The sequence below is a fragment of the Cnephaeus nilssonii genome (assembly GCF_951640355.1).
Source record: "Cnephaeus nilssonii genome assembly, chromosome: 4".
NCBI classification, from domain to species: Eukaryota; Metazoa; Chordata; class Mammalia; order Chiroptera; family Vespertilionidae; genus Cnephaeus; species Cnephaeus nilssonii.
In genome coordinates, this window is record NC_137075.1 from 88430888 (window position 1) to 88454092 (window position 23205).

The following is a 23205-nucleotide window of genomic DNA, read 5'->3' on the forward strand; positions in this document are numbered from 1 at the left end:
AGGGTGTTCTTTCCAAGTTTATGTTATTCTCACACAGTATTTAATAAAATCAAAGTAGTTAGCTAAATTATCCCCCCTTAGAATTCTTCCCGTCATCACTACTGCTTCCTTTTCTTTTTCTATATCTCAGCTATTGACTGAATAATCAGAAAGCTCCCCCTCCCAATTGCTTGTAATTATGTATTTCAAAATATATACCTTACCTGGATTCTACTCGTGTTCTTAATTTCTTTTGATTCTTGAATCTTTTGGGGGAGGCTTCTATTGATTTTGGGCTACCTTATGTGTTTTTGTTTTTTTTAATGGTTTTATTGATTTTAAAGAGAGAGGGAGGGAGAGAGAAAGAGGAAGAAACATCGATGAGAGATAGAGAAACATTGATCAGCTGCCTCCTGCACAACCCCTACTAGGGATGGAGCCCACAACCTGGGCATGTACCCTGTCCAGGAATCAAACCGGCAATCTCTCCATGCATAGGTGAATGCTCAGCCAACAGCCACATGGGCCAGGGCTTGAGCCATCTTATTTTAATTTGTTATCCCACTCCCACTTCTGGCTTTTCTGTAAAGATGTGTATAAACAATAGGTGGCAGATTTATTTTTTAGGTGCCAGTTCATATGCAGTCTCCTTCTTATTTAGGTTCTTAGTTCAGGGTACTTCTTTGTCCTACCCAAACCCTTTATTCCTCAAGGAAAATGAAACTCACAAGAGACAAGCTATTGAATCAATCTTATTTCCTCTACTTAATAATTGAATTTCTATGTCCAAAGAGGAGCAGTCCTTGTGATTACTAATTCGTGATTTGTGATTCTAGTCCTCGTGATTGTGATTCAGCATTTGATTTAATATGCAGAGAAGGAGCTCAGACACTGGGAAAGGAAGGGAAGAGCTAGATATAAATTAGATGCTGAATATATAAACTGGTAATTGAGATGTCAGTTTCAAGCCCAAATCTAATGGATTAGCAAGCCAATGATTTGGCAGCCTGTAGAGAAGGAAGAGGGAATCACTTAAGCCCAGCATTGATTCATGAAAGAAATAAGTCATGCTAGACTAACCCTCATTTCCCTTCATGGTAGAATTATTTTATTTATTTTTCATTGAGCACTCTTTGTATTCTAACATATAAGTTTTTTTATTGAATTTATTGAGGTGACATTGGTTAATAAAATTATATAGGTTTCAGGTGTACAATTCTATAACATATCATCTGTATATTGTATTGTGTGTTCACCACCCCAAGTCAAGTCTCCTTCCTCACTATTTATCTCCCCTTTACTCTCTTCTACCTTCCCGAACCCCTTTTCTCTGTTGTCTGTGTCGGAATTACTTAAGTAAAAGAAGATCAGGGGACTAAAAAGAATTACTGTAACTGGGTTTTGGCAAGACGTAATGAAATCTCATGGGCACAAAAGAGAAATGTGAACAGGACAATACTATCATTAGGGGTATTTGGTGACTAGATGGGCAAGTGTATGCAAACAATGAATCAGTGTAAGTTTGAGAATAAAGTCCTTGGGGCTCTGTCATCGGCTCACTAGTTCACCATTTTTATCAATGAATTTATCCTTTCATATTTATCTAAGTGCCTACTATATTCTAGGGGCTTATATATCTAGAAGACATTCTAATCCTATTTTCAGATGACATGAGTAGGGTGGGATACTGAATATTTTGGATGACAATCAGGATTCACAAAGATTTAAACAGACTTGAATGGCCGAAACCGGTTTGGCTCAGTGGATAGAGCATCAGCCTGAGGACTGAAAGGTCCCAGGTTCGATTCCGGTCAAGGGCATGTACCTTGGTTGCGGGCACATCCCCAGTGGGGGGTGTGCAGGAGGCAGCTGATTGATGTTTCTCTCTCATCGATATTTCTAACTCTCTATCTCTCTCCCTTCCTCTCTGTAAAAAAATCAATAAAATATATTTAAAAAATAAAAAAAATAAACAGACTTGAATGATGAGCCTAATTTATGGAATTTGATAAGGAAAAACATAAAGCTGTGACATGGTTTCCAACATTCAAGTGTGAAGAAGGCTTAAGGGTTTAGGTTGACTTTAAGTGTAAGAGAAGGTAACAGTAGAGTGAGAACGGCCAAAAACCAGGACTAGCATGTGCGGAGTTTTTCACGACATATTGCCAGATGAGACTCTAAAGCAGACAGCACAGAAACCTCTGTGCGGGAATCCACACAGAGGAAGTGCATACATCAAAATGCCGGCAAGGTGGTCTGGTAGCCACCTTTGGTTGTTGGATGACAGAGCGGTAACTTGGATTTTGCCTTTCTATCTTCTTGTGTTTCTCAGGTTATGGTATTGAGGATATATTGCTTTGGCTTGCCCTTTTTTAAAAAAATTACTTTTGTTTCATTTTGAAAAGGTGAAAGGGGATTATAACCACTATTAAGAACCTAGGCTTTGGTTAACAGAATTGGAGGTGGGAAAGGAGGATTGTGGTTACTCTCCCTCATTCATCAGCGCTCACGTCCTCTGCCTGGCCAGCTGCCCCTCCCTGGCGGTCAGCATTATTAGTGAGCCCTCACTTCCCCTGCCTATGGTTAGGGCATTCTCTAGCTTGAGAAGTAATAGATTTGGTCACACCTGTTCCTTGGTGCCCTTATTGTTTGTTTTCCCCAAAGGTTTGGATTCATTTTACGTGGAAAGAATGTTAATAATAGCAGCTCACATTTATTGAGCATTTATTATGTGTGCCAGACATTGTGCTAAATGCTTTACATGGGCCATCACTTTTACATCTTGGACAAGCCCTGTGAGAGGTGTTATTGATTTCTCTTCCCACTTCACAGCTGAGGAAAGCAAGGCACAGAGAGTTTATGTTGCTTTAGGTTGTAGAGCCAGGATTTGAACCTGGCAGTCTTGTTCTAGAGCCCAGCTCCTGGTCACTAAGTTGAGGTGCTTCCTGTTCTGAGGGTCATCTAGTTGAGAGCCTGTGGTGCAATCCAGGGGCATGGGGCCTCTGCTCTTCTTCCAGGATTCTGTCACTACTAACCCAGCTTTTGCATTGGTTTTTATTTCTTTCTAGCATCCAAAACCTTTTATTTCTTTTTGCCTTCTTTCTTGGATTATTTCTTTAATCCTTTCCCAAGAGCCTTTCATCCTCTCAAATAAACAAAATATTAAAAGGTTTTTAAGCCCTTTCGCCTTATTCTCCAGCAGAAAGATCAGTTTCCGTTTATAATGTCATATAGTTCTGTCCTTTTGACCTAGCATATAGGTCATCAGAAGTTCACATAGTTTTTCCAGATAAATTCTGAGCTTTTCTGTATCTTTAGCACTGCCTCTTCCTACAAAGGAATCATCTCAATACAACTGCATAGCTTCAGAACAGAAGTTAAAAGTATGTAGTCTATAGTTGTAACTTAGTAATTCACACATGAAACCTATATGTTCATGTTGACTAATGTCACCCCAATAAAATTTAATTTAAAAAAACAACAATATCCAGATTTTTTTTAAGTATATAATCTTATCTCAAGGAGCAAACTCAAAGGTAAAAAATAAATTTTAGTCTTTGACACCTGCATTTTCAGAGATCATTTCAAATCACATTCCAACATCAAAATTCTCTTAGAAATCAAGACACTGGTCGCCATGAGCATAAAATCTCTTGGCAGGTCCATCTAACTCATTCCACTTAAATAATTTTAAGCCCAAATTTTATTTGGCTAGCTATCCCTGTTCCCAGTCACCAGTTACCAACAGCAAGTCTTAAGAATTGTTAGTAGACAGCTTCAGTGTTATTTACTAATACCCCCCAAACCCACAAATACTCCCCAAAGCCAAGGGGGGTCCCCACCACATTACGTCATGCCCCTCTGATCATGTAAGTTCCTTATCCTGGCCAGCTCTGCTTGGTATTGCTCAGGGAACCCTTCTGTCCTGCAGGGTTTGTAGCATTTACAGCGCCTTTGCAGCGCTTATGATGTGCCGGAACTGCTCTGTGTGAGACTGAGAATAAAATGCAGCCTCTGCTGTCCTTAAATATCTACATGTTCCATAAAGTGCCTTGGAAATGGGTGGATATTCTTCAAATAGTAAGATTCTCCCCAGAAAGCACTTCCTTCATGGCCTTGCGGTGTTTTTCATTAGAAGAACCACTGGCATTTTAAGCAGCACATATTTTTCCTAGTACAGGGCTCTTTCTTGCATCTGTAGACTTGCAGCAGCCTTGACCTTCACCTATTAAATGTCAGTAACCCCCACCCCCCTTAGCATGACAATTGAAAGCATACCCACACACTCCCCAGCACCCCAAAGAGGGATAGTGGCATCCCTGTCCTGGTAGCTCAGGTTTTGTTGGGATTGGGTGGAGGAGGCTGGGGGAATGTACTAGTTACAGCTGTCATGTTCCTCTGCCGCATCCCACACTGTGACATCACATCATTCTCAGGAAACCTTCACCCTGAGGGCATTTCTTTAGGGACAGTGCAACAGCCTGCTGAACATTTTTGCTTTGCTCAGGACCAGTGGTGCATTTTACGTATTGCCTCCAGGTTCCTTAGTACCAACATCCATTTGATGGACCAGATATTAAAGCGAAAGGAGAAGCATAGCCCTTCGGTGTGTATTGGCTAGAGGTTGAGGTGTTCTCAGGAAGGCAGTCATGGCGAGAAACGTTTAGCCCTGCAGTGCCACAGTGTAACATAGTAAGATGAAGTTCTACATGAATAGGCTAATGAGAATGTGGTTGTGAGAAATGCCATAGTGTTGCCTATAGCTGCAAGGCGAAATACAGCATAGTTCATTTTGAATCTTTGAATTTGAATCAAATGTTAAACACTCCCACAGTTAACTTGCTTGTCCCTATATACTTCATCCTAGAAATGATATAAAACTATTTGAAGTTATTTACATGGAATATGTACAATATTTTAATATTAAGCAAAGAATAAGTACTAAGAAGATAATAGAATAAAACCCAGTTGAATGAATCTCAAAAATTTGGTGGGAGTAGAAAATGTATGACTGGTAAACTAGAATGAATTGAGGTTCCAGAAAGTAGGATGGAATTTTGGAATTGAGGTTCCAGAAAGTGGGATGGGATTTTGGTAGAAAAGGAAACTATTAGGTGCCATAGAGAGGCATGTGTAGCTATATAATCTCAGGCAAAGCCCACGTGAGCGCGCACCTGGCCTCCTCTGTGTCAGTCATTAGAGCACTTGCATACTGCAAACCCCAAAGGCTGGGCTTTAATTGGGAGATCCCATGGCCGAGTAACACCCGTAACTCAAAAGGAGCTTACCACACTGCCTTGCGCAGCTGAGCACCCCTGCCCCCAGCCAGTGTCGCACTATAAACATTCCTGCCTCTGCGGAAAGCTTCTACTCGCTTGAGAAACTTCCTTTTGTGATTTGGAGGCTGTGTTTATGTTACTGATGAGATTAAAAACAGCTTTCACTATAAAAGTTTATGATGATGCAGGCTGTTCAATATGTGTGCAGTGGGATGAATAAACCTCCTTTTATCCCAAGACCCTTATTTGATCTTGTGTTGTTGACTATCCTACCCCTTGCATCCATGAACTGCTTTGTATACACACACCTGAGAATCTGTCGCTGTTCATCTCCAAATAAGGGGGCCTCGTTACAGACTCTGATGTCTGATATATAATGAGAAGACATTAAAGCAAATTTCTCTTAGGAATATTTGTTATTAAAGCAGTTTTTTAGAAATAAACCTATCTAGCTAGCTGGTGAGATGAATTCTGATAGAAGCTACATGGTTACATAAATCCTTTAATATCTAATCCCTGAGTCTAGATTGCTACTCGTGGCTAGAAACTTGCAAGCCAGGAGTGGAAGCAGAGGAATAATTGATGAATTTTCTGACCTTTGGTCCAGTTATCATAAATAATAGTTTTATTCCAGGTTCAAATACCTGCCCCAATTTGTATAGAAATCTCAAGGTTATTCGTCCAGGCAGTTCCTGCTGTTTCATCTGTCTCTTCCCTTCTGTTTATTTGTTCACTAGAGGCCCGGTGCACAAAATGCATGCATGGGGGTGGGGGGTGTCCCTTAGCCCAGCCTGCACCCTCTCCAATCTGGGACCCCTTGGGGGATGTCCGACTGCCGGTTTAGGCCCGATCCTTGTCACAATCCCTTGGACATCCCTCTCACAATCCGGGACTGCTGGCTCCTAACCGCTTGCCTGCCTGCCTGATTGCCCCTAACCGCTTCTGCCTGCCAGCCTGATCACCCCTAACCGCTCCCCTGCTGGCCTGATTAACATCTAATTCTTCCCCTGCCAACCCGGTTGCCCCCAACTGCCCTCCCCTGCCGGCCCAGTTGCCCCCAATTGCCCTCCCCTGCCGGCCTGATCTCGTCCCCAACCGCCCTTCCCTGCCAACCTGATCACCCCTAACTGCCTCTGCCTGCCTGATCACCCCTGACTGCCCTCCCCAGCCGGCCTGATCTCGCCCCCAACTGCCCTCCTCTGCCGGCCAATTTGGTTCTGATTGGTCAGTTTCTGTGCCAGTCAGCGTCAAAAGTTCCACCTCCTAGGCAACCATTGGCTCTTCACAGTTGACCCAGATTTGGTTCTAATTAGTTGGTTTCTATGCCAGTCAGCATCTCCGGGCCTATCTCTGGCTGGTGAGCAGCTGAACTGCTGACCTCTGGGAGAAAGAGAGAGAGGCTTGGCTGCTGGCGAGGGAGAGAGAAGCAGGGTCTGATCACCCTGCTTCTCTATCCAAGCCTCGCCAGCAGCCGCTGCCACTGCTGATTAGCCCCACCTCTCTCTCTCTCCGGAAGGTCAGCAGTTCAGCCCGCTCACCTGCTGTGCATGCAGCCTGGCGAATGGTTGAGCCTCCTGGTCGTTTTGGATGCGATGGACCCAGGGTTTTTATATATTAGGATTGGCTCTGTCCACTCTGCCTGAACCTTCTCTTCATTTATACCTGAATTCCTTTCTCCTTTGCCCCTCCTTCCACTCAGAGCTCACCTAGTTTCCCTAGCCATTCAGTCACTTCTTGCAAGTGTTATCCTTCAGTAAGCTTCCCTCTTCCCTCCTAATGGAAGAGTTAACAGGTTTCTCTGGCCCCACTTTTCCTAACCCTGTAACTCCTCTTTGACTCTTGCTTAGCACTTCACTTTGCAAATAATGTTAACATTTTATTCATGTATTTAAGAAAATATTTGTATTCAGTCATTGGTGGCCACATTTCGTCATACCTCCAGAAGCCCCTTGGGAAAGATCATGTCTTTTTCACTGTATAGCACTTCGCACATTGAGGCATTTCAGGAGGGATTACTGAGGATCAAATGTCATACTCGAAAAAATTACTAAATAAGCTCTGAGGTTTTTGGTACTGTTCTCCAAGAAGATTAGCTGAAAGTGTGTAATCGTACAACTGAACTGTGGAGCCAAACTGTGGGAGGAGATGATCAAGGGATGTGACACATAGGAAGTGAGATTATGTGAGTAGAAAACCTTTCATCCACTGACTTCGGAATACATTACACAGACTTTCTCTGAACTAGGTACTTAGAAAGCTCTTTGAAAGCAGGGAAATCCAAGCAGAGACCAAGATATGAGTGAGGGAGGTCAAGAAAGGGGCAGGGACTTCTGGATCAGCTGGCACCCATTTTGCTCCTCCCCACAGGTCTCTGTCAGGGTCATTAGGACCCAGGCTGTACATAACTAGGCAGCCTATAGGTTAGGACCAGGGAGGTCTGCAACCTCACCTCAGTGTTGCTGCATCTCTGCCATTGGAATGACCATTAATACCAAAGGACATTTATAAAGGAAAGAATCACATGAGGATTTAAATCACTATGCATATAGAATGAGGTTGTGTGTGTTGAACCTTTAAATTGGGCACTATTCATTTCTGTAAGCAGGGTTTGGGGTAAGATTTAAAAATCTTGAATATGAGATTTTTAAAGTTTCTTCTAGGTACAATATTCTGGTCATTATACCTTAAAGAGGAAAAAAAAATTCAGGATAGTTAAAGAAGTTTCAGAGAATAACTAAAAGTATTAAGGAGATGGAAGGACTGCTAAATGAGACTTCTAAAATATATGGGGACCTTTTAAAAAAATTGTGGTAAAATATGCATAACATAAAATTTACCACTCTTTAAAAAAATATTGAATTTATTGGGGTGACATTGATTAATAAAAGTATATAGGTTTCAGGTGTACTTTCTATACTACATCATCTGTATATTGTATTGTGTGTTCACCACCCCAAGTCAGGTTATCCCCCCTTTACCCTTTTCTACTTCCCCCACCCCCTTTCCTTCTGGCAGTCACCATACTGTTGTCTGTGTTATGAGTTTTTCTGTTTGTTTGCTGAATCCCTTCACCTTTTTCACCAGTCCCCCAACTCCCCTCCCCTCTGACAGCTGTCAGTCTGTCCTCTGTATCTAAGAGTCTGTTTCTATTTTGTTTGTTAGTTTATTTTGTTCATTAGATTCCACATATAAGTGAAATTATATGGTACTTAACTTTCTCCAGCTGGCTTATTTCACTAAGCATAATACTCTCCAGGTCCATCCATGCTAACCTTTATTATTTTCTTTCTTCTGCTCATTTTAGGCTTTGTTTGTTGTTCTTTTAAGTTCCTTTAAGTGTAAAGTTAGAGTGTTTGAGATTTTTCTTATTTCTTGAGATAGGCCTGTAATGCTCTGGATTTCCCTCCTAAGACTGTTTCGCTATGTCCCATAGATTTGGGGTTGTCGAGTTCTCATTTTCAGTTTTTTCAAGCTATCTTTTGATTTCTTCCTTGATCTCATTGTTAACCTATTCATTGTTTAGTAGCCTGTTATTTAGCCTCCGTGTGTGTGTGTTTTTCGATTTTTTTTCTTATGATTGATTTCTAGTTTCATATCATGGTCAGAGATGTCTGAAGCTGGCCACTGGGTGTATTTGTTCTGAGGCCTCTTGGAAGGGACTCTGGTGCAGGCCAATGTCAGACACTGCTTGTGACTGGTTCTTGGCAACCTATTTGGAGCTACAAAGCAATACAGTTTCTGCCTGCCTCTGCATGGCCTGGGTGCATGCGGAACGAGATTTTGTGTGTTGAACCTTTAAGAGAGTGCCTGTGTCTCTAGCAGACTACCATTTCTTCCCAGCAGACAGAATCCCTGATGATTTTCACAGCCAGGTGTTATGTGGGTGCCTCTTCCCGGCTCTAGTGCTCTGGGCTGATGCCCATGCTTCTCAGGGGTAACCTTTGCAGCTGAGATATCCCTTTGAAATCTCATTTGCCACCCATGGGAGCAGGGCCAGCCCTTTTCATGTCTCCGCCCTTCCTACCAGACTTAATGTGGCTTCTTCTGTAAATCCTTGGTTGTAAGACTTCTCTTCAGCTAGTCTTCAGTTGGTTATTCAGGTAGTTTGCTTTATATTTTAGTTATAATTCCAGTTTGGTTCTGGGAGGAGGTGAGTGTGACATCCACCTATTCCAGTGCCATCTTGGATCTCCTAAAATTTACCATTTTAAGTGTACAGTTCAGTGGCATATAGTACATTCACAGTGTTGTGTAACCATAACTACCATCTATCTGTAGAACTTTCTCATCACCCCAAACTAAAACCCAGTATCCATTAAACAATAAGTCTTTATTCCCCTGTCTCTCCAGCCCCAGACAACCACCATTCTACTTTCTATCTCTCAATTTTATTATTTTAAGTACCTCATATAAGTGAAATCCCTTATGTAACTGATTTATTTCACTTAGCATGTCTTCAGAGTTCATCCTTGTTGTAGCATGTGTCAGAAATTTCTTCCCTTTTAAGGCTGAAGAATATTCCATTGTATGTATATCTCACATTTTGTGTATCCATTCATCTGCTAATGGGCAGCTGGGTTGTTTTCACCTTTTGACTATTGTGAATAATGCTCTATATACAAGTATATGAGTCCCTACTTTCAATTATTTTGGATATATGCCTGGGAATGGACTTGCTGGGTCATAATGGAATTTTTGTTTTAAGCTTCTTGAGGAACCACCAGAGTGCTTCCACAGCAGTCATACTGTTTTGCATTCCCACCAGCTATCCATGAGAGTTCCACTTTCTCCACATGCTTGCCAGCACTTTTTATTTTCCATTGATTTGGTTTTGTTTTAATAATAGCCATCCTCATGGGTGTTACGTGGTATAATGGGGATTTTCTACCTGGAAGAGATTAGAGATATGTAGGAACCTGTAGTTGTGAAGACTGACTCAGATGTACACAGACGAGGCACCAGAATCTAAATTTTATAATTTGGACAAGGAAGATAGTGTTTAGCAAATAGCAGAGCATGGGTACTAAACAGTCCAAAAGGCCACAGGCCCTTTCCCTTTCTCCTCTTTTCAGGCTACGTGTCAGCTTGGATGAGGAAGACGCTATGAGGTAAGTTTAGAATAATGGCAAATATATCTTTTCACACCATTTATTTCATCCTATGATGAGAATGTAAGCCCAAATATATGTGAACACTTGTTTAAAAGATTTAGATAGTTCACAATTGGATGGTTTAAAAAACCACGAATTCTGTATAATTCACCCCTATACTTTTAAAGTTGATGTTAGAGAAGATGATTGTGCCTCCATTCCTACTTTAACCTACTATCCTGCATTCGAAACTCTCTGGGCTCCTTTTAGGGACCTTGTGGCAGTCACAGGGAGGTGAAATTACTATTTTAATTAATTAACATGCAACAGATGTTTATTGAGCATGGGCCATGTGCCAAGCCTTATAAGAGCTACAAATAGCCCGGCCAGCATGGTTCAGTGGTTGAGTGATGACCTATGAACCAGGAGGTCACGGTTCAATTTCCAGTCAGGGCACATGCCCGGGTTGCAGGCTTGATCTCCTGTGTGGGGCGTGCAGGAGGCAGCTGATCAAAGATTTTCTCTCATAATTGATGTTTCTCTCTCTCTCTCTCTCTCTCTCTCTCTCTCTCTCTCTCTATCTCTCTCTCTCTCTCTCTCTCTTTCTCTCCCTTTCTCTCTGAAATCAGTGAAAAAAATATTTTTTAAAAACAATGAATAGAAAGGAGAGCAGAGTAGACCCTGTCTTTATGTTCATGGAGCTACATTTTAGTGGGTGATTCAGATCATTTATCACACAAATAGATTTGTAATTCAAACTGTGTTTAGTTCTATAAAGGAAAAATACCTGAGATATTTCTCCCCTTAAGTTTGTTCACCCAACCACCTTAAGAAATCTGCTTTCTTTTCCCTTTAGGGGCCTCCAAACAGGTGGCTTTGCCTGGGAGGGAGAGGTAGAAAACAACGCGTATAGCAAGGCTACAGGGGTAGTCCCCCAGCACAAGTATCACCCCACGGCTGGCAGTTACCAACTCCATTTTGCCCTGCAGCAACTTGAACAACAAAAACTTCAGTCCCGGCAGCTTCTGGACCAGAGTCGAGCCCGGCACCAGGTAATTCAAGACTTTTCCAAGTGCTAATATCTTCCTTCTATTGGTAAAAATAACAATAATGTCAATGGAAAAATGTAGGCATACAGTTTACCAACACCATCATGGCTTGGACGGTTCCTGGGGAATCTGCTCTCAGGGAAGAAATGTTCTGAAGCCATAGCCTTGGCTTTGCTGTAAAGTGATGCCGAACCAGTTGTGACATCCTTTCTTTCATTTGAATGTTTCCCCACAAAAGTCTCTAGTGTAGTAGTTACCCTTCCTATTATATGATCTTAGTTTAGTAACTTCCCAAAAGGGTCTAATTCTCAGGTACCTAGAAGCTAGCATTTTTATTAATCTTTTTCTAAGTGTACTCTGTCTTTGCCTTCATAGACTTGGCCCATATAAGTACATGTTAATCCTTCATGACCTATCAAACTTTTCAAGGAATAAATCACTTTGAAGTTCTTATATGAAATGGTCATAACTTAAGTTGTTGGTCTTCTGGTTTGATAGTTTGTACTCAAAACAGTATAAACAAAAATATAAAATGTACTCAAAAATCCTTGCTGTCATGGAGCTATGCTCTAGTGAAATATTGAGTCCCTACTCACCGTCTATAACATGACAGAAACTCTTTTTGAATATATGTGTGAGGGAGCTATCTGAGTATTTTACACTTGTATATCAGTATGGCCTCCATTACCGAAAAAGGATGACTTCACAGAAAAGTCAGGCCATAAAGAGTTAAACGTTTCTTTATGATTCAGGATTATCATTAGACTCAGTTACCATGTTCCACATGTTCTATTGGGCTGAATCAGTATTGATTCTATGAGCTTCCCTGATATTTGGTTATGTAAAGATATGTCTTCTATCAGCTTAATTTTTTGTCATTTGCTCTTTTTATAAAAATGTAGTGTTCATTAGTTTGTGCAAAATTAAAATTCACTCTATGGCTAAGGCAATGTTTACCAAAGTTTTTCTTCTAAATAAAACAATTGTCATTGTGCTATCATTACTTATCTTTTCAACTACTATCCCAGTTCAAACATATTTTTTTATTTCAGTATCATTCACCACTTGATTACCTTTATCTGTTTTAGTGTACTCTGTATATTATTATTAGAGGCACAGTGCACAAATTTGTGCACCAGTGGGGTCCCTGGGCCTGGCCTGTGGGATAGGGCCGAAAACAGCTCTCCAAGGGACCCCACCAGTGCACAGTCGGGGCCAGGGAGGGACTTGGATGGTTGGCCAGCTGGGGAGGGGTCATGGGAGGGCTCTAGGGCGTGTCCAGCCCATCTTGCTTAGTCCCTATCAGCCGGACCCCAGCAGCAAGCTAACCTACCAGTTGGAGCGTCTGCCCCCTGGTGGTCAGTGCACGTCATAGTGAGCAGTTGAGCAGTCTTAGCATATCATTAGCATATTACGCTTTGATTGGTTGAATGGCCGACCAGAATACCAGACACTTAGCATATTAGGCTTTTATTATATAGGATTAATTCATTATAATTGAGAAATTCTAAGTGCAGACATTTGTGAAGTAGTTCATTAGGTTGTTTTTCTAGAGAAATACCCACACTTTTCATCTGGAAAATATGTAATGTAGCATCTCATTTTGATCACTACACTGCCCTTTGTCTGGTAGAAATGTTCTATTCTAGAAAGTCTAAGGAATAGAGAAGCCATTTAAGCCAGTTTGCGTTTTCACAATTGCAGATATAAATGGGTGTCTTTGATATTTTTTAATGTTTAAATTTTTAAAAACTCCTAAACTTCTAAAGCCCAACATCATTCAAAGTACTTGAGAATACCAACTGAATCGGATACTAGATAGTGGAGGTGTCATATGTAGCCTTATTCCTCATATGGGAATATAATCTTATAATCCATGACCTGACATATCTAGACAGTTGGTCTCTTGTAATTTTTAATGCTTCCATACCTTGAAATGGTGGGTGATTTAAAAAAAAAAAACAAGGTGGTGCTTGCAGGGCATTAAAGTTTTGAAGAAGGAGACAGTTTTGCTAATGTTCACGTTTAGAAACTGCTTCATTTATAAGTCCTCATTCTTTTGATTAGCTTCCAGCAACTCACATTCCTTTGAAAATTCAGAGTATTACCATTCTTGTGTGGATTTTTTTTTCACTGAGGATTATACTGGTTGAGTTTCACTGAACTATGAAGTATATGGAAAATATGTTTTTTTGAATCTGTCAGAATATCTATCTTAGGGAGGACTCAGAACTCCCAAGAAGGGAGTTAGCTCGTGTCTCCTGGAGAGGGAACAGAAGATCATTCATCACAGTTTTATATATGTTTATACCATCATTTTCTTTCTTCCCTCAGTTCTTCTAACCCATAGTTTTATTTAGATAAAAACGAGGAAGAGTAAAGTACTGGGGCTGTGAGGGAGCTAAAAAGACTAAATTCGATTAGCTTGAAGAGTTTATAACTAATAAAATAGCAAATAAGATATTAAATGTTCTAACATTAAGGATGTTTAGTAACTTAGGGCACTTTATTTCAGAGGACAAGAATCACTTCACAAAAGGAACAAAACCCTATGAGATTTTAAGCCTCTGTTTTCAGCTTACCTTATGAATGTGCTAGACTTGACTATTAGAATTACCACTAAATTGTTGATTGAAGCATGGCTTGCATTCTCAATATGTCCTGCATGTCTGTCCTTGGATTACTCTTTAGAATAGAGATGGTTTCTCTGATGAACTTCTTATGCTTTGGATTTATTTTACTTGATAGTAGGTAGTCATTGATATAACTAACAATTTGGTTTAAGAGCAGTGGATAGACTTGAAATCTGATTTACCTATCATTCATTCACAAGATAGACCTGTTAATAAAACAGGACACTAAAGGATTCTTTATGTTTGTTATATTATCCTATCTAATAAAAGGGTAATATGCAAATTGACCGTCACCCCAACACACAAGGTGGCCGCCCCCATGTGGTCAAAGATGGCCGCCCCCATGGGGACTCAAGATGGCCAGCAGGGGAGGGCAGCTGTGAGCGATCAGGCCAGCAGGGGAGGGAAGTTGGGAGGGACCAGGCCTGCAAGGGAGGGCAGTTGGGGCAATCAGGCCTGCAGGGAGGGCAGTTAGGGGTGACCAGGCTAGCAGGGGAGGGCAGTTAGGGGCAATCGGGCTGGCAGGGGAGCAGTTAGGTGTCGATCAGCCTGGCAGGGGCGTGGTTAAGGTGGTGATCAGGCTGGCAGTCAGAAGCGGTTAAGGGCAAGCAGGCAGGCGAGCAGTTGGGAGCCAGCAGTCCTGGATTGTGAGAGGGATGTCCAACTGCCCGTTTAGGTGGTATTGGGCCTAAACAGGCAGTCGGGCTTCCCTCAAGGGGTCCCAGATTGGAGAGGTGCAGGCTAGGCTGAGGGACACCCCTTCCCCTCCCCCATGCACAAATTTCGTGCACCAGGCCCCTCTAGTCCTATATAATAAAAGGCTAATATGTAAATCGACCGAACGGCGGAATGACCGGTCGCTATGACGCACACTGACCACCAGGGGACAGGTGCTCAACACAGGAGCTGCCCCTTGGTGGTCAGTGCGCTCACACAGGGGGAGCGCCATTTAGCCGCCAGAAGCTGGGCTTACAGTTGGCAAGTGCAGCGGCAGTGGTGGGAGCCTCTCCCACCTCCGTGGCAGCACTAAGAATGTCCCGACTGCTGGCTTAGGCCTGCTCCCCATGCCATCAGTCAGACATCCCCTGAGGGCTCTCAGACTGCCAGATGGCACCGGCCAGGCTGAGGGACCCCTGAATTTTGTGCACTGGGCCTCTAGTATTATATTTATTGTATTGTATTATATTATATTATATTATATTATATTATATTATATTATATTGTACTTATTACATTTATCATATACTAGGAGCCCATTGCACGAAGTTTCGTGCAATAGACTTTTCCTTCACCTGGCTGCCGGCACCAGTTATCCGCCAGCAGCAGTTTTCCTCTGGCCACCCGCCGATCAGAGCGCCTCCCGCCAGCACGATCGGCCACCCCGAGAGGAACTCCGATCGGGAGGCGCTCTGATCGGGCGGGTGGCCAGAGGAAAACTGCTGCTGGTGGAAAACTGGTGCCAGCAGCCACGCAATCGGCCACCCCGAGTTCCGCCACCAGCGTCTTCCGCAGCGCCGGCCTAAGCAGCGCCGGCCGTTTAAGCCGCCCCCCCCCCGCCCCCCGCTCCTACCGCCAGCCAATCGGCCACCCTGAGTCCCGCCCCCCGCGCCTCCAGCCGGCCCAATCGTGGGCGTAGCGGAGTGATGGTAATTTGCATATTACCATTTTATTAGGTATGATTATATTAGAGTGTATACCATGTTACCATATATTAATTATGTACATGGACAGTGCTTTTCATACTGAGCTCCTAAAAAAGGTTTTGGGAAGATCTTGCAGCCTTTCTTGCATTACTTGCAGAGAAAGTTCTCCATCCTTTTCTGCAGATAGTAGCCAGTTTACTGAAGGCATTCATTTCAAGAAGGCCCACTCTGATTCAGGATATGAGTTTGGAAATGGCATCTCAAAACATTCATGTGGAGTTGGTTTTGATCTCCATATCTGTCAAGCACTTCACTCATAAATCTAGGAATGTTTGTTCACTGAATCTACTCCTACTAAAAACTGGTCCTATAACATGGGCGTGGGAGAGGAAAGTCACCCAGCACCGTTGGCAAAGGTTTCCAGGGACAGAGGTACAAAGACATTGGTGGGATTCGGTCCTTTTGATAGAGAGCGTGATAAAATGGAAACTGTGAGCTTTTACACATTGATGGGTAAAACCAGCAGTTTTGGTGTTTGGGGTTTTTGTTTCGTTTTGTTTTTTGTTTTTTCAAGACATTGTCCCAAATCAGAGCAGAGTTCAGCAAACTTATTCTGTAAATGGTCATATAGTAAGTATTTTAGACCTTTCAGGCTGTAGATAGGGTCTCTGTGGCAACTACTCAACTTTGTCATGGGAGAATGAAAACGGCCATCGATAATATGTAAATGAATGATTGTGGCTGTTTTCTGATAAAACTTTATTTACCAAACAGGCAGCAAGCTGGATTTGGCCTGCAAGCCCTAGTTTGTAGACCCCTGGTTTTGAGCCACGGAACCCCTTGGAGAGCCTATTGTGTTTACCAATTGCTTCCCCAACCCCATTTATGATTCAGTAGATTTGGGATGGGGCTCACTTATTTTTGTTTCTAAGTTTCCAGGTGATACTGCTGGAAATTATTTGTATTTGTGTATATGAGTGTTAAAGCTGCTTTTCTGGGTATCACACGTTGAGAAACATTGGACTAGAGGGAAAGAGATTACAAATGTTCCCCTTTGTTATTTGTTTTCTGTCCTTTGGAAGGGAGACTGAATATGTTAAATCTTAATGTTGCCCTTATAAAATTTTCAGCAATCATTTTTTATAGGAACTTTGTTTCTATCTTCTCACTCCAAACTTGAAAACCTCCTTGCTCACTCTTCTTATCAGGTACATTGTGCTCAGCAACCACTGCTCCCAGCATTCAAGTTTTTTAGTGGATAAGAGATAAGTAATGGGACACATTCTTCCCTCTGTGTTTTAATAATCATACAACACTTAGTAAGCACTTACTGAGGTCCAGTCACTATTCCGGGTGCTTCACATATATTAATTCATTTAAAATGAGTGTCAGGGTGGTTGGGGAAATGGCAAGATCTTAGTAGTCTAAGGATGGGGAAATGACTGCTATGTGCTGGTGTGTCCCTGTGTGTGTCTCCTCTCTAGTTTCCCTCTGTTTCTCACTTCCTTCTCAGACTGGCTTCCTGCCCCTGAAGGAAAAGGTTAAAAACTTTTCTTTCAGCTGAGTCGTGGGACTTTCTTCAGCAACGGTTGACTTGGTGACATCAGCATGAGTAGCCCTCCATGCTGGGGTCTGTGAGGAGGGCTTCGCAGGCTGTGAGGCCTGACTGACCTGATTCTAATTGCCGACATTGAGCTGATGTTATTCTTGGCCCAGGACAGAGCGATTACTCAGTAGTTTCTGTTAAAGTGATCCTTTGTTAAACTTATGCTCCCAGCCCCCTCTCCTTCCCTCCCACTCTCTTCTCGGCCTCATCCAGACTGAAAAAAAAAAAGCCCCAAAACAGAAAAATTAAGGACATTTTGATGGCCAAGGCAGAATTGCTGAAATTTCTTTTAACGACCAAGTTGGAGAGGGGGATTTTAATTTTTTACTGGTTCCTAAAGCCCTTCAATTTTTAGTAGACTTACTTTTCAACATAGTGAAATAACTCAAGGCAGGAGAAAACTGTGCATCCTAAATTCTTCTCATCTTTCCACTCCATCTCTCCATCTGTTCTTTACCTCCCCCTTCCCACCATCCCAATTTTTTCAGATTAGCAGGGGGGCAGACAGCTCAGTGTTCTCATCAAGGGGTCTTTCCGTGTGCTAGTAACATCTTAAGGGCCATATATAATGAGCTTTTTGCTAATGGTGTGTGTGTGTGTGTGTGTGTGTGTGTGTGTGTGTGTACGCGCGCGCACATGTGTGCACAACCTCACAGGTGTGGAAAGGATTCCCATATAAACCCAGCCAAGTCTTGTTATTCTGCTCCTAAAAGTTCATTGCATGCGTCTAGAAAAATTCTGCCCCCCTGGTGGAATGAATACCGTGTCTCCAAGTCTTCAGCTGCTATGTGTTTGTGTTGTGGGGGAGGGGAAAGAGAGAAATTCAGCAGGCACCGGCTTTTCCAGGCAGCCAGCAATAACACGCTAGCTCCTCAGCATGGCACAAAGAGAGCAAGCAAACAGACTCGCTGCGCAGGGGAGTCTCTGCGTGTTTCTAACAGTACTTGTGAGGGGGGTGCGCTGGGGGTATGTACGCAAGGGAGAGAACTGAGGCCTGTGTGCTTAGATTCCCGGGGCAGGTTGACTTAAATGTCATAACCTACTGCTGCTTTGTTTTTTTGGTTTTGTTTGGTTTGGGTTGGGTTTTTTGTTCTGTTTTGGTTTTCCTTCTGACCTTTATCAGGAACTCTTATAACACTTAGTTTCTAGATGATGATGATGGTAATGATGATGAATTTTCCTAGAACCATTTGATTTAGTAGATTTTGTCAAATCAAACTCTTTTCTTTGTCTTACCTCATACAAACACATTGAAAATATGTGAAATAATACATGTAAAACTACATCCAGTTGTTTGAAATAAGCACGCTGAACAAGCTTTGGAGTCAGATAACCCTCAGTTTAAATCTTATCCCTGGGACCTGGGACAGGTTATTCAAACATCTTTAAACCTCAGTTTGCTTATCTCTAATATGGAGATGATAATATACCCGTGAGTTATCATGAGGATTATAATCCTCGGGACACTATGATGTATGAAGCACTGAACCAGAAGTTATATTTGTATTGAATCCTCACAACTGACATCTTTTTAAAAATTATATTTTTTTATTGATTTCAGAGAGGGAGGGAGAGAGAGATAGAAACATCAATGATGAGAGAGAATCATTGATTGGCTGCCTCCTGCACACCCCACACTAGGGATTGACAGAAACTTGGGCATGTGCCCTGACCAGGCATTGACTCCGTGACCTTCTTGATCATAGGTCAACACTCAACCACTGAACCATGCTGGCCAGGCACACCTGCCCTCTTATTAACCCCTTTTATAGATGGAAAAACAGGACATCATTTAAATAACTTTATTAGGGTCACATAAGTAACAAATGGAAGAGCTGGGATTTGAACCCAGGTGTGTCAGCCTCCAGCATCCAAGCTCTCGGCTATCATGCTATATGCCACCTCCCTGACACACTATTAAGGCGTTCAATAAATAGTAGCCATATGTATCCTACCTAATAATAGGCAAATATGCAAATTGACCATATCTCCGACACACCCACAAGCCACGCCCACAAGCCAATCAGAGCGAGCATGCAAATTAACCCAAACCAAGATGGCTACAGCCACAGAGAGCAAGGTTTCCTAGGTAACAGAGGAAGTCAAGCTTTCCGCCTGCCCTGGTCAGGCCTAAGCCTCCACTCAAGCTACAAAGTTTCAATTATAGAAGGTAAACAAATTCAAACAAATGGCGGCAGATTGGAGCTTGAGAGAGCAGGCCAGGGTTGCTGCCGGCAACAGGGGAAGCAAAACTTTCTGCACACCCTGGCCGGGCCCACCCGCTTAAGGCAACAAAGTTTCAATTATAACCCCAACACAAATGGCTGCCGGCCTCAGAGTGAGCCCCAAGCGTGGCTCCACTCCAGGCTACAAAGTTTCAATTGTAGAAGGAAAATAAATTCCAGATACCAGGGCCTCTGCTTGGGTTGCCAGGGGGCGTGGCTGGCCTGCAAACCACCAAAGACCCCTCGCTCAGGCTGACCACGCCCCAAGGGAACCCCCACCTGATCCGGGACGCCCTTCAGGGCAAACCAGCTGGCCCCCACCCCTGTACCAGGCCTCTATCCTATCTAATAAAAGAGTAATATGCAGATTGATCAAATAAAAGTAATATGCAGATTGATCATCACTGCAACACACAATATAGCTGCCCCCATGTGGTCAAAGATCCTGCCCCCATGTGGACACAAGATGGCCACCACAAGATGGCCAGCAGGGAAGGGCAGTTGGGAGGAACCAGGCCTGCAAGGGAGGGCAGTTGAGAGGGACCAAGCCTGCAAGGGAGGGCAGTTGGAGGTGATCAACCCTGCAGGAGAGGGCAGTTAGGGGTGACCAGGCCAGCAGAGGAGGGAAGTTGGGGGCAAACAGGCTGGCAGCAGAGTGGTTAGGGGGTGATCAGGCTGGCAGGCAGAAGCGGTTAGGGGCAATCAGGAAGGCAGGCAGGCAAGCAGTTGGGAGCCAGCAGTCCTGGATTGTGAGAGGGATGTCTGACTGCCCGTTTAGGGATCCGACTGCCCACCGGGATCGGGCCTAATTGGGCAGTCAGACATCCCTCGAGGGGTCCCATATTGGCAAGGGTACAGGCTGGGCTGAGGGACAACCCCCCTCCATGCACGAATTTCGTGCACCAGGCCTCTAGTTATTATATAAATTTTAAGCTTCAGTTCATACACTCAACAAGCACTTATTGACACCTATAAAACTATATTTGAAAAGTTGTTGTCAGGTACCCTAACTATGTACTGTCTCAAAAGAAACAGTTTACTTAAACATCGGTAAACTCAGGCCTAGACATTATTCCGGTTAACACGGATTCTTCAAGAAATGTCTTAAGAAGGTGTTTCTGGGCTTACAACTCTTAGAAATGCCCTTACTTTACCCTCCCTTGTGCTTCTTTTATTCAGTAATAGTATTAGGGACTACTGGAACTTTGGAGATTGTGAGCACTTATGTGGATTGTTACTAATTACAGGAATTATCTCTCTAATGATCACTTTGGCCTTTTTAAATTTTTTATTAAATTTATTGGGGTTACATGGGTTAATAAAATTATATAGGTTTCAAGTGTGCAATTCTACAACACGTCATCTGTATAACACATGGTTTGGTCTTTCAATCCTGTTATTTTTACTGGTCATACTATTTTAATTTTATTTCTCTGATAGGTGTTTTTGAGAAGACTACCAGGAAATATGGCAGGTGCCTATGAGTATGAATACCACAGATGACACCTTTGCATGATTCATGTTATGCTTGCTTGTTCAGTACCATATAAATCTAATTCTTAATGCATTATTATAATGCAGACCTCAGTTCATTATGCTGATTCATTACTAATAGTAATAGGAGCCCCCTGGTTTCCATCAGGTTGTTTTCTGAGCTGCTCCTAGAGTAGTGTCCCCCTGGAAGCTTAGCGGGAGGAAAGTGAGGGCAGGGAAATGGACGTATAGTGGGAGTCACCTAAGTGCTAGATGTAGTATCTTCATGCCACTGGTGAGGAAACGGGTGCGCACGGAGTTGGAGTAACTGATGCAAGGCTGCACAGCTAGCTGATCGCAGAGAGAACATCAGCCCAGGCGGGAGGGCTTCCAAAGCCCTTTCCACGCTCCCACCGTACCTTGGTAGAGGGACTCTTCCTTTGCTTCTTGCTTTACACATTTATCATCAGTCACATAGGCATTCCAATCTTATTGCTGCTGCTATACACTCATATACACAAATACAAAAGAAAGAATCGGCTTAATGAAGCAAAATGCAGAACTCTACATGGTTGTGGGTATAATAAAAGAATTGTCCACCTATCAGCTGCTTAGGATTGATCTTGTTTGTTGCATATTCTTAAAATGTGGCTTTACTGCAGCTGCCTGGTGAGAAGTGCGTTTCCTCCCTCACTCTGTGACCTGTGGCTTATTTCTGTTTGTCTGTGGGCATGAGTGACTCTCTGCAGTAGCTTTGTGAGGTGAGGGAAGACCTCATCTTTAAACATAAAGAAGCTCATCCATCTGATATGGATGCAGGCACGGGAAAAGCTTAATAAACATCACAGCAAGTCTGTGCAAGATACACCGTAGATCAACCATACGAGATTCTGAGTCAAATAAAACAAATTATGCATTTGAAGACAGAGACAAGTTTGATCTTTATAAACTCTGAATTTAAAGTTGTAAGGGAACCTAGAGATTGCCTTGTCTAATTAGCTCATTTTACTAATCAGGAGATGTAAGACACAAACCTTTTATTAGGGGAACAAGGGTCCTGATATATAAATAATTCCCTAAAACTGCTAGCAGATAAAGGGTTTATCTAAAGAGATCATTGAAAATGAAGCTATAAATTCTTTTTTCACCAATTGAACTCTCAATCTGGGCCATCACTGATCTTTTGAGGTTACTTTTATATACATAAATACATACATACATTCTTTAACTTTTTAAATAAATAAGATGGCCCGGCTAGTGCTGCTCATTGATTGAGTGTCGACCCATGAACAAGGAGGTCACCATTTGATTCCCAGTCGGCACATGCCTGGACTGCAGGCTCGATCCCCAGTAGGGGGCGTGCAGTAGGCCAGCTGATCAATAATTCTATCTCATCATTGAAGTTCTATCTCTTTCTCTGAAATAAATAAAAACATATTTAAAAAATAAAGTAATGATTTGCTTACAAACTTTTTAACCTTTTCCTCTTGGAGTAAAGAAAGTGAAATTCTGTTTTCTACATGTATCTAATGAAAATTGGACATATCGCTAGGTTTGCTTTAGATTTGCTTTGGAAGGAGGATTTTATTTCAGTGGATTTAATGTAATAGGAAGTCAGCATAGCATAAATAAGGAAGGCCGTGCAGTGCAGTGGGGCTCTGAAGTCAGACTCCTCCATGGGTGTCTTAGTAACTGTCATGGTGAGCAAATTGTGGAACCTTTCGTGCCATGGTTCCTTACTTGGTTCGTGTGTGGAGATGATGATGGGATCCACCTCAAATGCTGGGGAGGATGAAATGATAACATGTAAAGTGCTCAGAGCGGTACTGACCCATCGTAAAAGCTCAATAAAGTTTCATTGATCTTATTGTTACGTATTCCTTTTGTTTCATTGTAACAAAAACACATAGTATAGATTTACCCTCTTAATTTTAAAAATACATATTTTTATTGATTTCAGAGAGGAAGGAAGAGGGGAGAGAGATAGAAACATCAATGATGGGAGATAATTATTGATTGGCTGCCTCATGCACGCCCCCTACTGGGGATCAAGTCCCAGGCATGTGCCCTTGATAGGAATCGAACCCAGGACCCTTCAGTCCACAGGCCGGTGCTCTATCCACTGAGCCAAACCAGCCAGGGCTACCCTCTCAATTTTTAAGTGTACAGTATTGTTAGCTATATGTACATTATTTTACAATGACCGAAACTCTATACTCATGAACAAC

General features: G+C 42.5%; 1 protein-coding gene across 13 annotated transcripts in view; it reads left to right on the top strand.

Annotated features, from left to right (window-relative positions):
* Nucleotides 1–23205, top strand: part of TTLL5 (tubulin tyrosine ligase like 5) — a 258885-nt gene that overhangs the window by 164329 nt on the left and 71351 nt on the right. For 10 of the 13 annotated variants that reach the window (XM_079769845.1, XM_079769842.1, XM_079769847.1 and 7 more), the window contains 2 exons: nt 10331–10366; nt 11205–11400. In XM_079769845.1, the coding sequence (XP_079625971.1) occupies nt 10331–10366; nt 11205–11400 (232 nt within the window). The remainder of the gene's footprint in view (nt 1–10330; nt 10367–11204; nt 11401–23205) is intronic. The other 3 variants (XM_079769843.1, XM_079769844.1, XM_079769837.1) reach the window with 1 other exon arrangement.